The 13,714-nt window shown below is 32.3% G+C and overlaps 1 protein-coding gene across 5 annotated transcripts in view; it reads left to right on the top strand.

Annotated features, from left to right (window-relative positions):
• The window catches only part of LanB1 (laminin subunit beta-1), a 157,635-nt gene that overhangs the window by 61,093 nt on the left and 82,828 nt on the right, over positions 1-13,714 (top strand). For 3 of the 5 annotated variants that reach the window (XM_085807482.1, XM_085807481.1, XM_085807484.1), the window contains 4 exons: positions 3,084-3,299; positions 5,817-5,975; positions 9,288-9,320; positions 9,684-9,807. In XM_085807482.1, coding sequence (XP_085663608.1) covers positions 3,084-3,299; positions 5,817-5,975; positions 9,288-9,320; positions 9,684-9,807 — 532 coding nt within the window. The remainder of the gene's footprint in view (positions 1-3,083; positions 3,300-5,816; positions 5,976-9,287; positions 9,321-9,683; positions 9,808-13,714) is intronic. The other 2 variants (XM_035368911.2, XM_085807483.1) reach the window with 1 other exon arrangement.

Genomic DNA, 13,714 nt, shown 5'->3' with positions numbered 1-13,714 from the left:
CAAAAATTCTTAACTGAGAATATTTATCTTTTGACAAATACTAATAAAAGTTAATCAAATTTGTATCTTCGAATAAAATTTACATCACGGTGTAAATTAATTAGCTACATTTCTAGATTTTCTAGAGTATTACTCGCATTTGCTTTTGGTAATGAAAATAATTTAAAATTGGATTCCAAACCATTAAACTGTTAAATTTTTCTTCAAATTCTTGTCATAATAATGCTAGTTAATTTTCAGGAAATGGATTTGCAGTACATGTAAAATTGCTTCAGAGGCTGTCAGTTTGAGAACACCGTGTTAATGTAGTTGTAAAGTTTATAAGTTTATTTTTCCTTTATTTTATAAACCAGTCATCTCTTGCTACTAGGCTCTTTTTTTTTTTTTTTTTTTTTTTTTGTTGTTGTTGTTGTTTCCATTTCTGTTTCTTTAGCTTTCTGCTATATGAATTAACCATTGACTGCCACATCTTTTTCATGAACATTTTTAAACCAAGCCCTAAGTTTTTTCAGCATTAGCATCTTTCCCACTATACATCTCTTTCAGGTTTTCATTTAGATTTTTCTTTGATTGTCAGCAGTATTGGAACAATTCTTTAAAATACAAGGTATTAAAAATGTGTTTTAACTAAAGTGTAGCATTCCATTGGGCTAATCACAGCTATCTAAGCAGCGTTATCCATTAAAGCATTGTGCATTCTACTATGCTGCATGATTTTAAAGTTTCCAGAAAAGAGTAAAAGGGATTACAAATAAAAATGATTAAACATTATTAAAAAAAGCTGCCCAACCAGTATAGTGGTTAGCGTCTCTGACCACTGTGCCGAAGATCCCGGAGAAGGCATGGATGTTTTTAAGTATATAGTGTTGATGCAGTATGGCGGCAAGCTGCAAGTCTTCTTGTGTGGTTTGGTGAAAGGGGAGAGTGGTCGGAGACCCTCAGACCCATTCCCTCAAGGTGTTCTCCATCAAAATTGGGGGCAGAACTGAGCCAAATCGCACTGCCACCTGTTAGGTGCTTGAGACTGTTGGCAATGACAGGTGTAATATAGCTCTCCTTGCCACAAGGAATTTTGTGGGCTTGGATAAACTACATCAGACAAGTGAGCATAAGCAGCAACATTACAACAAAAAAATTGCTGCTGGGAACAGAATATTCATCAAAATATAAAGCTCAAAACACAACCAAAAGATTTTTTGGCACATAAAAGCAAGGTTATGTAAAATTTTAGTTTCATCAATCTGGAAGCCTCTAAACTTGAAAAGAAAATGGTTGACCAAGCTGTTTGGCAACTTAATTCCTTACTTTGTAACCTTTTTACGTCGTATGGAAATGTCTGTGCTGTATTTTGACCTGATTTACCTTCTCTGTTTGATGGCCTCACCTTAAGTTTAAGAAATTCATTCCGTAATATTTTGATCATAATAATCAGCTTGTATCTGCCAATAAGTGATCTATTTTCCATGTTTTCATGTTTAAGAAGGCAACGTTTCAGCAGTTTGATAACAATATCTGAATATCTTGATCACTTTTAGTGGTAACCATTATTCGGCATCTGTTAACCTACAAGGTATTTTCTCTTTCCTTTCTGCATGCCTTTGGGTGTAATGGTAGCACACTCAGGATGTATTCAAGAGGGTGCAACTCCCGGCAAGGGCATTGCTAATTTTTCACATCTCTAGCATCAAAAAATCTTAATAACCCTACTCTGGCACCCGGCCGAAAAGGTGGTGAACAATTATTCGTTACCAGGATTTGGTGATTGAGTCCTCTAAACCCCGTTCGCTCTTTAAAAACAGGAGTTTATAAGGGATTTTCTTCCTCCTTTCTGTACGCCTTCATGGTGTAAGAGTTAGCATATTCAAGAGGTCACGGTGAGGGCATTGCTCATTTTTCACGTCTCCAGCATCAGAATAACCTCCTGACTGTACAACCATCACTTTAAGTGGTATTGGCTGTATAATGCTAGAAATTTCACGAGTAATTAATGTTAGATAAATACAGAGTGGTTGAAAAGTAAATTGGGATCAAAAACTGTTATCTGTAATAATAATTGATTTTATGGAACATGTTTTAAATGGAAGAGTAGAATAATACTTCACTGCACTGTTTAAAGGGTTTGCATAAGCTGCTAATATGAAAATTTAATATAGGCATTCACACTAGCCACTAGTTTTAGCAGTCATCTGAGAACAATGATGCCTGACTGATACTGGAACTCTTAATTGTGTTTTTTCTTGACAGTATTGAGCTAATCTAAGGTTTCTGACTTCATGCAGTAAACCAAGGTTTTTGCCTTAATATAAATATAAGATCATCATAGTCATACCAATGGGTGATACTAAGTTGTACATGTTCTTGAAGCATGGTTTGGTAACAGTCTGCATTTGTGGTATCCCAAATAAGGAATGTCTTTGAAACTTGGTTATGCTGAGTAACAGTATTACCTTGGACAAATCAATAATAATAGGGATCCTCCTGGTGCCCAGTAGTTAACAAGTCTGAAGGCTGTCAGTTCTTGCAACACGGAAGGTGGCTTTCTTACACAAAAGGATTATTGTAAAACAGTTGGATCTGGTCTACATGCCAAACAAACATGATCTCTCCAAACTCTGGCTGGCAGTCATGATATTCTATTGATAAGTGCTGGTAATAATGCAGCTTCCAAGGATAGCAGTCTTAACTCCTTTGAACTAAATAGCAGTGGGTTTTTATCACTTTCGAAAGCTGTTTGGCATGTCACTTTTATACACTTAGGCTGAATATTTCCTGAACAGCATGCAAAAATGTGATCTAGGCATTGGATTATTTTATACTGCTCATACCTTTCTGAAATAAAAAAGACATTAGCAATGTATTTCTTTTATATCAGAGATTATAATATTTTGCAATCTGTGCCGGTGCTGTGATTATTTAAAAAGTTATTGAATTTAAATGGGAAGTTATTTTTCACTTACTCTGTAGATTATAATGAATAGAAGTAAAAGTATTAATTATGATTTCTACTTTTTAATACTGTTCATTCTGATAACATGCAGTCAAAATTATGTGATTTCTTTACAATTTTTTTTTTTTTTTTTTAGCCTGAGTATTATGGTTTGGACACTGAAGGAGAAGGTTGTAAACCTTGTGATTGTGATCCAGGAGGATCAAAGGATAATAATTGTGATGTACGCAGCGGACAGTGCAGATGTCTAACTCATATAAATGGTACGCGTTGTGACACACCAGCAGATTACCATTTTGCTGCAAACTTGGACTATTTGGTTTATGAAGCTGAGCTTGCAAAAGGCACTCCTGTATGTCTTAGTTTTGTGAAGCATACTATCAGTGTATAATTTAATTCATTGCACTCTTGTTTTAAATTTAGTATTTTTAGTCAATTAATTTCTGTTTTTAAAGTGTATATTATTTTCTGTTTTAGCATTAATTTTTGTATCATGTATTATTTTTCCTATTGTTAAAAGTAATTTGACATTTTTACAATCACTATATAAGCATAAAATTTTGTTGGTGATTCTTGACAATCAGTATAGAACAATAATTTAAATTTGTTATGGAAATATGCATGCAGACATTGAATTTCATTCATCTGTTTTATTTAATGTGTGCGATTTAAATGCATTGAACTTGCCTAAATATTTTATATTTAAATTATTCTAAATATTATATTTATTGCCTTGATATATTTCTGCTCAATATCATATCATGAAACACAATCCAGAAGTCATTTGAACAATACATAATGGCTTGGATTTGTAATGAAGTCTGAATTTTTTCTGGTGCAACTATAGGCTATTTTAAACAATATTTATGAACTATATCTTCTGTTAGTGGCAGCCGTTTTGTAATCAACCATGAAAATATCATTTTGTATGGGTTTCAGTAAGCATCTTTGTGGTGCATTTCATCATTCTTTCTCTAGTGTCATACAGAGTCCATTCGTTATGCTGATATTAAATATCATCAAAAATGTGGCTTCAGTTATTCTGGGTGTAATTAGCAGTGACTAAGACCCTAAATGCTGGTAAATTGTCTTGGATTCAGTTTTCATTATACGAGCTGGCTGTATAAAATTCTTATGTTACTCGAGTAACAAATCTGTTATTTTATAGTAAGTCCTTTATATAGGCATCTCTTCTAAGGCTGATAACCCTTGCAGTTTTTTTGTCATAAGCCATTTGCTAACAAAATTGCGTGTCATCTCTTGTTGTGTGCAGTGCTTCTTGTTCTGCACAGTGTAGTAGTGGTATTATGAAATTGTTCTTTTCCCATAAGTAAGGCTTTTATAAATCATGGTCATTTTTGGTATAATTTTGAAAAGTTTGTTTTTTTAAATGAGTTCTGTGAGACATTGCTTACTAAAGTAGTTGTCCTTTCATGCCTGCAGTAAGTGTAAAATTCAAACATTTCAGAACTAAGCATTTATTTATTTTATTAACTCCTGCAGAAATTATCTGCATTTGCTTCTTCTAAAATTATGAATCTAATATCAAAACTGTATCATTTCAAAACTTGAATCTCATTTAATTTTTAAAATGTATTTGTTCTGAACCTGGTTCATTTATTAATAAAGGATTAACTCTGTGAGCATTATGACAGTCTTTATCCGGTGATGAGATTTTGTGTCATTTGTTATATATAAGCTTATAATTGATGATATTTTGCTTTCTTACTTTTTTTAATAATATAAGTATCATCTTAATAAATGTAAGTTTATGAAAATAGAGCCTAAAGTAAGTAAATATACAGATTTAGCTAATAAAGTGTCTTTGAATACAGGTCTTCATGACAGGTCCAAAAAACCGTGCCGCTCAGAGGGTTAATTAAGCTTTTTGTTAAGAAATATCACTGAAATGTGGAATTAGAAATGTGGGGAAAGGTGAAAAGCAGTCCTTTTAATTTAAGCTAAAAAGTATACAGTCAAAAGTTGTTAATCCGGACACCCATAATCCAGAATGATCTATAATCCGAACCTCAAGGCTACAAACTTTCTGCGCATGCGTCAACGCATCATGTGTTCACGCATGCGTCAACGCATCATGTTGCGCGCATGTGCATTTAATGTATAACGGACGGTATAAGCTAAGCTAAAATTATCCAATTATCTGTTTCAGTTAATGTTGCAGATTGCGTTGTTGCTTAATCTTCAAATTGGATCGGGCTTATTATTTTTTACAGACTGTTAGAGCAATTTTATAAAAGTAAGCTTGAACTTTCAATTATGTCAAATAGAATTTCCGATGCTGGAGCTGCCAAAGGATCTACAAAGCGAAAGTATGTTTCGATGTCCGTTAAACAAAAAGTGGAATTGCTGGAAAAAATGGAAAAAGGCATATCCTTTGTTTCTGTAACCATTCCGAAATTTGTTTATCAATTTCACGCTGCTCTGCAGTAGGGGGGGGGAACGTCGCGGGCACAATGAATTGGAAGTTGATCTGTCTGCACTATCCTTATCTTCAGGGCAGATGTTTTTATTTTATTTGACTTAGTAGTATAAGTAGACTAAGATTTACTTTGTGAATTAAGATGTATAATTGAGGAAGTGTGAGAAAGTGCTCACTCCTACTTTTAAACTTTTTCCAATAGTTAAAATGTAATCTGAGAAACATGAATGTTGCATATCTAGAAAACTTTGAAAATTCCCAATTATTGAAATATTGTGTTTAGTATTCTTTGATCTGTGTTGTAACTATTGTCAGCCACTGCATTTCTTTTGAGCAGCCACTATATCATTTCATTCTATGCACTGTGCATGTTTTACTTACTACCCTTAAATTTTCATTTTAATGAAGTTTATTAATTTTTTTTGATAGGATTGTCAAGTACTTGTACGTGAACCCTACTCGGAAAGAGAAGCTACGTGGACTGGTCTTGGTTTTATGAGAGCATTTGAAGGCTCTCATCTTGAGTTTGACATTACAGATATACCAAAGTCTTTGGAATATGACATAGTTATCAGATATGAACCTCAGGTAGCATTGTTATATTTTATGTATGAATATGTGAGAGTATATACCATTGGTATGAAATTAATGCCTAACTGTGTTGCCCTAGAACAATTTTCATTATGAGAAATGCAGCTGTTATTTTTGCACTGTGCAGCTGCACTGAAATATATTGAATGAATACAAAATTTCAAGAAAGTATGGTGTGCATTCATTCCTTTAGCTATTTATAATTTTCCTTGTAACTTTTAAGACCTGGACAAATGTTTTGCTGAAAAAATTGTTAGACAAAATAGTTACAATGGATGATGAAAATGTGTATTAATTGTTGTAAGGATTATGTTAATTGTATTAACAGGTAATTTTAAGTTAAAGTTCCTTTCCTGTCAGATTCTTAACTTCAACTTACTACTTCCGGCCGGAACGTACTTTTGGAATCTTGCTGAATATTTAATGAGAAGGAGCAGTATTTAAACCACGAAGTTACTTACTGAGTCAGAGAGAATCAGAGTTTCTGATTTACGTGCGTCTGCCTTTTTGGCCACTCTCTCTCTCAAAGCTGTTATTACGCACGGCCGTACTCAGGCCCTTGCTAAGCTTCGTGGTAAAATAAGTTAAGGGGCCAACTCAAATTGAACCTTGATAGCTTCGGCTATATTTCTTTAGTTAATCTTAGTTTTAGTTTAATTCTTAGTCTTTTTAGTTCAAGTCCAAGTGCGGGCTTTGCTTGTACACTCCCAGACGGAGTTTGTTAAATCTTATTAGAATAATAAAGGGTTAGTAACCCTTCTATCTTGTTGTTTCTTGTCACCGAATGCAAGCGATTATTCGCTTATCAGTTCTTAGATTCCTCACTTCCAACATTAACTTAGAAATCCAAAGTGAGGTACTATACATTGTGATTATGCATAAAATGTGTATTAATTGTAAAGGACGTAGTGAAAATTCTTTTGTAGAATATCAGTGTATTTCCTTTGTTGCAATAGAGGCTATGTTTACCGTGACTGGGAAAAACATATATGTACAATTATACAGTTATTAATATATAACTGAATGGGAAATCATGTAGTTATTAATATATATCTGCATGGGAAAATATGCAGTTATATATTATATATTTATGCACTGATTTTCTGCCACCTTTAATGCTATGCTTTGCATAAAAGAAACATATAATCTGAATGGTTGGATTATTTCAGCTCTAAATGTAGCATGTAATTTTTCTTTTAAGTCTTTTGATAGTCTCTATCAGTTAGCATTCAGAAATGCAGCTCCAGGTTATAACAAAAGCTGTAAAAATTGATGCATTATGGCTCTTTGTTAATAATTAATTTCTGTAGCGAAATTTAAATGGTGAATATATCTGCTTGTATATTTAAGGAAGCTATGGATTTTTCTAAAAAAGAAGGGAATTAGTTTGCACAAAGTTTGTTTTCTAAAAGTTTCAAAAAATTTCTAAAAGTTTGTTTTTCATACATTCATTTGATAAAGAATGACTATTGAGGTTTTAATATATAGCACTTAAATAAGACTTTTCAGAGCTAAAGATACTTTCATCAAATCTCAACCATATATTGTGAATATACTTTCAGTTTAGTCGGATTACAATAGTGTAATTGTTCTTTTTTAATACAGTACCTAAATTTAATTCATTTATGTATGAAAAAATAATACCAGAACAAAGGGAAAACATAATGGGGAAGAAAAGGGAGAAATGACAAGCAAATTTTTTCAGGTAGTAAAGAACTCATTTTGCCAAAATGTAATGTAAAAAATTGTATATCAACATGTGAAATTATTGTCAAATAATTTTTATACAGTTTAAATGCACACTCTGTTTGAAAGTCCCAGCAGTATGATTTCCTTAAATTGAATCCTTGGACTTTTTTTGTTTAGCTTTGTGCATGTGTGCTGAGATTGGTAGCACTAGCAACTTACAAAAAGTGCTAAAATTAAAAATTTTGAATTTATTAAAATAATTCTTAATTTCATTACTGTGTTTTTCATGTTTAATGCCAGAAAAAATAGCTGATTAATATATTTATAAGTGTATCCCAACTTACTGTAAACAAACTTCCTTGTAGTGCAGAATGCATACAAATCAACCACAAGGTGCCTTTGATGTAGAACTCGACATCTAAAAAGTTGCATTAAATAGGTTCTTTATACTTCTTAAACACATAAATTTAAAATTAACTTTGAAAGCAATTAAATATGCCCCTAAGAACTAGTATATCTAAAACAACAAATTTCATTTATGGTAAATTTCTATACTATGATGCATAAGGAGATATTTTGAATAATTTTTCTAGTAAAATAAATTCACTTCTTTAATCAAAATGTTAATGTTTTTTTTTTTTTTTTTTTTTTTTTTTTTTTTTTTTTGAAGTTTATTTGCATTTTACATTAAGAAAAAATGAGTATTAAAGTAACTGTGTGGAATTTTCTGAAAATTGAAACTATGCTTTAAAAAAATAAACACAGATCACAGACATTTGTGGATTAAGAAATTACAGATTATTGGAATTTCACTATATTAATAGGCAGTATGCAGTTACTTTTGGTTGCATGATGTATGCACTGAAGTGTAGAAATAGTGGAGTTTATGATCTGTGTTTTATACATTTAAAGGAGATAGTAATTATACTTGGCTTGACATTTATATTCTTGAAATATGCTAAATAACTGCGTATGCAAATCAAGTAAAATCAAATAACTTCATATGCGAACAAAAATCAAATAACTGCATATGCTAATAATATGCAAGTCAAGGCATCAACAGCTCTAAATTTATTTTTTGCAGTATTGTTTTGGGGAGGAGGGAGAAGCTTCATGTTTAGGAAATTACATGTAGCAAGTATGGTTGAGCTCTATTTGATCGATGTTCATGTTGACAGCTCTGAACTCCACTTGTTTGACTGTTGTTTATTTTTCTGTGCTAATTTCTAGTTAGCTGAAAATTTTCACAAAATTCTAAAGTTTGGAAATATTAAATAAATCTATTTTAGAAATTCGTTGTCCTTTAATCTTGCTTATATTATTGTGCTAAAAGTATGCATATTTATGATATAGTTGACAAAATTTGAAATTGAATGATAAACAAGTATTTTTTCATTTTGAATGCTATGAAATTTTCTTGAATTTAGATTAAAGTATTTACTTTTCACAGAATTTAAATATTTGTTCAAAATCTATAGCTGTTAGGAATTAGTTTTTTTTTTTTTTTTTTTTCTTTTTTTTTCTTTTTTTTGAATAGTTATCATTCTATTTGTATTTCTAAACGCTTATATAAAGTAGTGAGAGTTAATTTTTTTGTGGTTTTCTATTCATGCTTCTCAGATGTGGTTTGATATTAAAGATCAAATCTATCAGGTAATCTTTTGCACCATATCTTTAAAAGACACTCAATATGTTAATATCATTTCTTTATTGTAATATGTATGGCTAAACAGTGTACTTGCAGTATGGCTGGGAGGGGGTATGGAGGAAATGTTTGATAATTTAAGATTCACCATTTAACCCATGTAATTCTTCAGTAGTTACTAACTGTATATCAATATGATGTAAACTAATATAATATTTACTAAATCATTTTCTTCTTTCTTAAGGTATAACATTTAAATTTATATTTTAATTTCAGAACTTACTCATATTTTTCAGTTATTCATATATCATTATTGTAAATGTGATCTCAAAGCATTATTTTTTGATTAAATTAAATTTTGTTTATTTTAGCTTCCTGCAAAGTGGGAGAAAGCTCGCATTATTATTGAGAGACCCGGGCCAGTTGATCCAAATGGGCCTTGTGCAAATACCATTGTTGCTCAAGATGACATAAAAATGGTTTCATTAGCTTATGGTAAAATGCCGATTTCAAGTTTTATAATAATTGTTTTAATAATTTAAATAAGGATTTATCAACTCGTGTTTAACCTAGGAAGAAATTTTGCTTCTCTCATTACATAACTTCTGGTCTGATTTTAAGTTTTAATGATTGTATGATTAGCATTCATTCTAAGTTGATCCTCTGCCTTAAACTTCAGTTATTTGGAAGTTAACTTCTCAAAGTGAATGACATGAATATCTAAAGCTGAAAAATGTAAAGGGCATTTGAAGATAGAAGAAAGTTTTTCGTTATTATTTATGGAATTGTTGCATATAGCTAGTAAACTGAAGAATATGAGCAGTGAAACTTGAAATAAGTATGATTTCTGTTGCATGTAACTTCGAACTTTTCATAATTCAAGTTTTTCTTTTTTTTTTTTCCTCTCTCTCTTCTATGTCTATAGGTACAAGGTGTTTCAAAACTTGTGGGCAAAAATTTAAGGGATGATAAAGATGGGTATTAGAAATGCCTTTGTGTGTAAAGGTGTATTCATCCATGAATAACACATGTGCACTAAAATCAAGCTGCATTGTTTCAAAAATCAGCATGCAAACTTGACACATGGTGCATAATCTGCCTGTATCATGGCCTGCACCTTCTGTATATGGCAGGGGTGTAATCCTTCGTCCTGTAATGCTCACCAAACAATTGAGTGGGGCACATTTACAGCATGGGAAACCTCTCGTGTGCTAATATCTGTACAGTCTTCCACTCTTTATAGAATGTCATCTACACACTCCTGCCAGGCCATGTATTGTGCATGCCAATTATGAAGGATCACATTTCACACTGGAACGGATGCTGTTTGTTGATTTCATGTGTCTTCTCAGGAAATGCTGCTGTATAGTCTTTTGGCTTCAAGAGCACCCCCATTTGCAAGACCATACATAAAATGCATGTCTACCTTTTATTGATTTTTGTACGTCAGCATGCCTTCTGAAATCTACGTGAGCAATGATGATGTGTAAGAAAATCCACGCTTTATTTTTGCCATTGCAGCACCATCTAGTGGTTCACCACTTACTCTGCACCCATCCATTGTATGGTAAAAAATTGCTTGTTTAAATTATTTTCTATCACCCCTTAAATTTTTGCCTGCGAGTTTCGAAACACCTTGTGTATGCCAAAAGCCCCCTACATTTTCACTGTATTACAATATTTCCCTTTTGTCCTACAAATAGTAACTATTTATAATATATCGATTTAAATTACATCAAACAATCTTGCATAATGCTGAAGTGTTGGTGTTTTTAGTAAATTGCCAAGTAAAATTTCAGTCGAAACTAAACTCTTTGCACTCTACCAGGCTTCTTAAATGCAGCTCACTTCTCTGTATCATCCATTGTCTGAAGATGTGCTAAGTTCCCAAAACTGTGGGATGCATATTTTGCTAATAATGATTATGTGAATTGGAATATATCTGTCAATTATCATGGCCAAAAAAAATATATTGTATCTATGGCTACATTTGTCTTCAAGTTTCATTCTATTATTATGCAATTAAGCCAGCATCATCAGCAACCATTGACTGTGATTAAAACGTATTTATGTCTTCTCCCTATGTGCATTCTAAATTATTATATATGTGTAATGAAAACAAAAAAAGATGTAGCAATGTCAGTGGTGCAGAAACATTGATTGTATATCCGTCATGAACAGCAAGAATTTTGATGGCGTAGGTGGACAAATGTGGCATTTCTTTCAAATGTATTAAAAACAAATTTAGAAGTACTGATGTAGAAACACTGAGACATAGAAACACAGAAATACTGATGGCAAAACACATAAATGGCACAGAACCTTGATTCATACTGGAGAAGAAATATTCTGATTGCATAAAATGCTAGTTTGTTGAATTCATAATGACGTGGAAACTTGGAATCTGAGTAAGAATAAATATTCATTTTTTTTTTCAATTAAAGCCTGTGGCTGCAATTCATGTGACACTCTAATTATGCCTATTCAAGAACATTTACATTTTTTATACTGTTGCGATAGGACGAGAGCACAGCCAAACAGCGTCCAAAAGATGGAGAGGAAATATCCCAATTAAAAATTGAAGAATTATGACTTTACTGAATTATTATAAAGCTGATTACATATTTTTATCTTACATATCCCATCCCTTCAAAGGAAAAGTCTTGGCCTTTTTAAAAGAAGCATTAATGAAACAAGGAAAATACATTTTTTAGGGGAAAATTTTCTTTTATCTGAATATTTTTCTAAAATAAGATCTTGTAGGTATCATTTTTAACAGTAAATAAAAATTGAAAATTCTATTGTAATTTTGAAAGTCTGCATTTTTCTGTAAAAATATTGTGAGAAATGTCCTAATTTTTTTAAGAAATAACTGCAAAAATTCACGTTTTATAAAATCTTTGCCTGAATATCGTAATCATAATATTTTACAATTCTTGTCATGAAACATTTTTCGTAAAAATTGTTGTTAGCAATATAAAACCAAACTTTTCTTTTACGTATTCATGAAATTTGTATTAAAATTAATTATTTAACACTTTAAAAGAAATCCACATTTTCTTAATTGTAAAGCAATGTAAAATGTACTTTAGACTTAATAACAGAAAACTAACAAAATAAATGCAATAATATAATAGAATAGCTTTGGTGAAAGTGAGCAGGTCCTTGCAAAGCGAGTCAGCATTACAACTTGTTCTTGGCTATGGATTGCTTGAATACGTTAAAAAACCTAAAAACCTCTGTTCTTCAAAAAAGGTAACTGGGTTTTAGTATTGTATAGTTATCAAAGTCTGTATTTATTTCTTATGACCATAAAATTCTTCAAATTAGTTAATTTAAGTAAAAAAATTATACAAAGATTTAAATTTAAGATGAATAACTTGTATGAAAAGGAAACAGAAATTGATTTCTTTCACTGCATCATCAGGGGGTCAGTGCAGCAAAAGAGAGTACATCAATTTGTTTCTGAACCAACAAAGTCTGTTTAGGAAGGCAGTTAATTCCATAGCATCTGTCTTTCTTAGGATGGCTTAGGACCTTATAACCCTTTGTACTCGAGCGGCGCCAATGTGGCGCCCGACCAATTTGAAGTGTCAACTCGAACGATGCTGCTGCGGCACACGAGTGATTTGAAGTCCCGTGTGATCGAGCGCCGCTGCTATGATGCTGTGGTCTTTTGTAACCCAGTCTCCTTATTTACAATGTGCGATAAGATATTTTTCTCGGAAGTATTTTCGGGGACTAGGCTCCACTGACATTGTAGCCAAATCTTAGTTCAGTTTAGTTAGTCTCAGCATAGCATTCATTTGAAACAGTCTTGGCAGTAAATATAGTAACTAAAAAGTGTTTGAGTCCTAAAAATATGGATGAAGATCAGATCAGATCAGCTCGAGTTTGGACGAATTCGATTTTGCTACTTTGGATGATGAGCTGACATCGATTTCTGACGGATTATGCCACAAAACGAACGAATCCAGTAGAGAAGACAGTGATGCAGTAAGATGTGTGAGACGACGGAAAATAAGAATTATAGAGAGTGACAATAAAGTTGAGAGTGATGTTGAAAGAGAAGTTGAAAGTGAAACTGTGGAAGGTGCAAGCAGTTCAACATGGGTACTTTGCAGAGACTACGACGAAGTGCCGCGAAGCGTACAATTTATACCTGGTCAAAGTCCCCACAGCAACACGAATAGTTTCTAACATAAAGCAACCAATGGATTTTTTTAAACTTTTTCACTAATGAGCTCGTGAAAAAAGTTATTTGTGAAACCAATATATATGCAAAAAGAAAATTGGAAGCCTAATTGGAACTGCTTGCCTAACATGTACCATAATACTCAACAGTACCCACCATGCACTTTCTTTCCATGTTCTGGTCCTTCTTTCAGCATTCCTCGTTTAG

This window comes from Stegodyphus dumicola, chromosome X1 (assembly GCF_044657685.1).
Source record: "Stegodyphus dumicola isolate Sdum_Otavi_A_Nest chromosome X1, ASM4465768v1".
Lineage (NCBI taxonomy): Eukaryota > Metazoa > Arthropoda > Arachnida > Araneae > Eresidae > Stegodyphus > Stegodyphus dumicola.
Note: the sequence above shows the minus strand (reverse complement) of the source record. Positions and strands in the feature narration are given on the sequence as shown.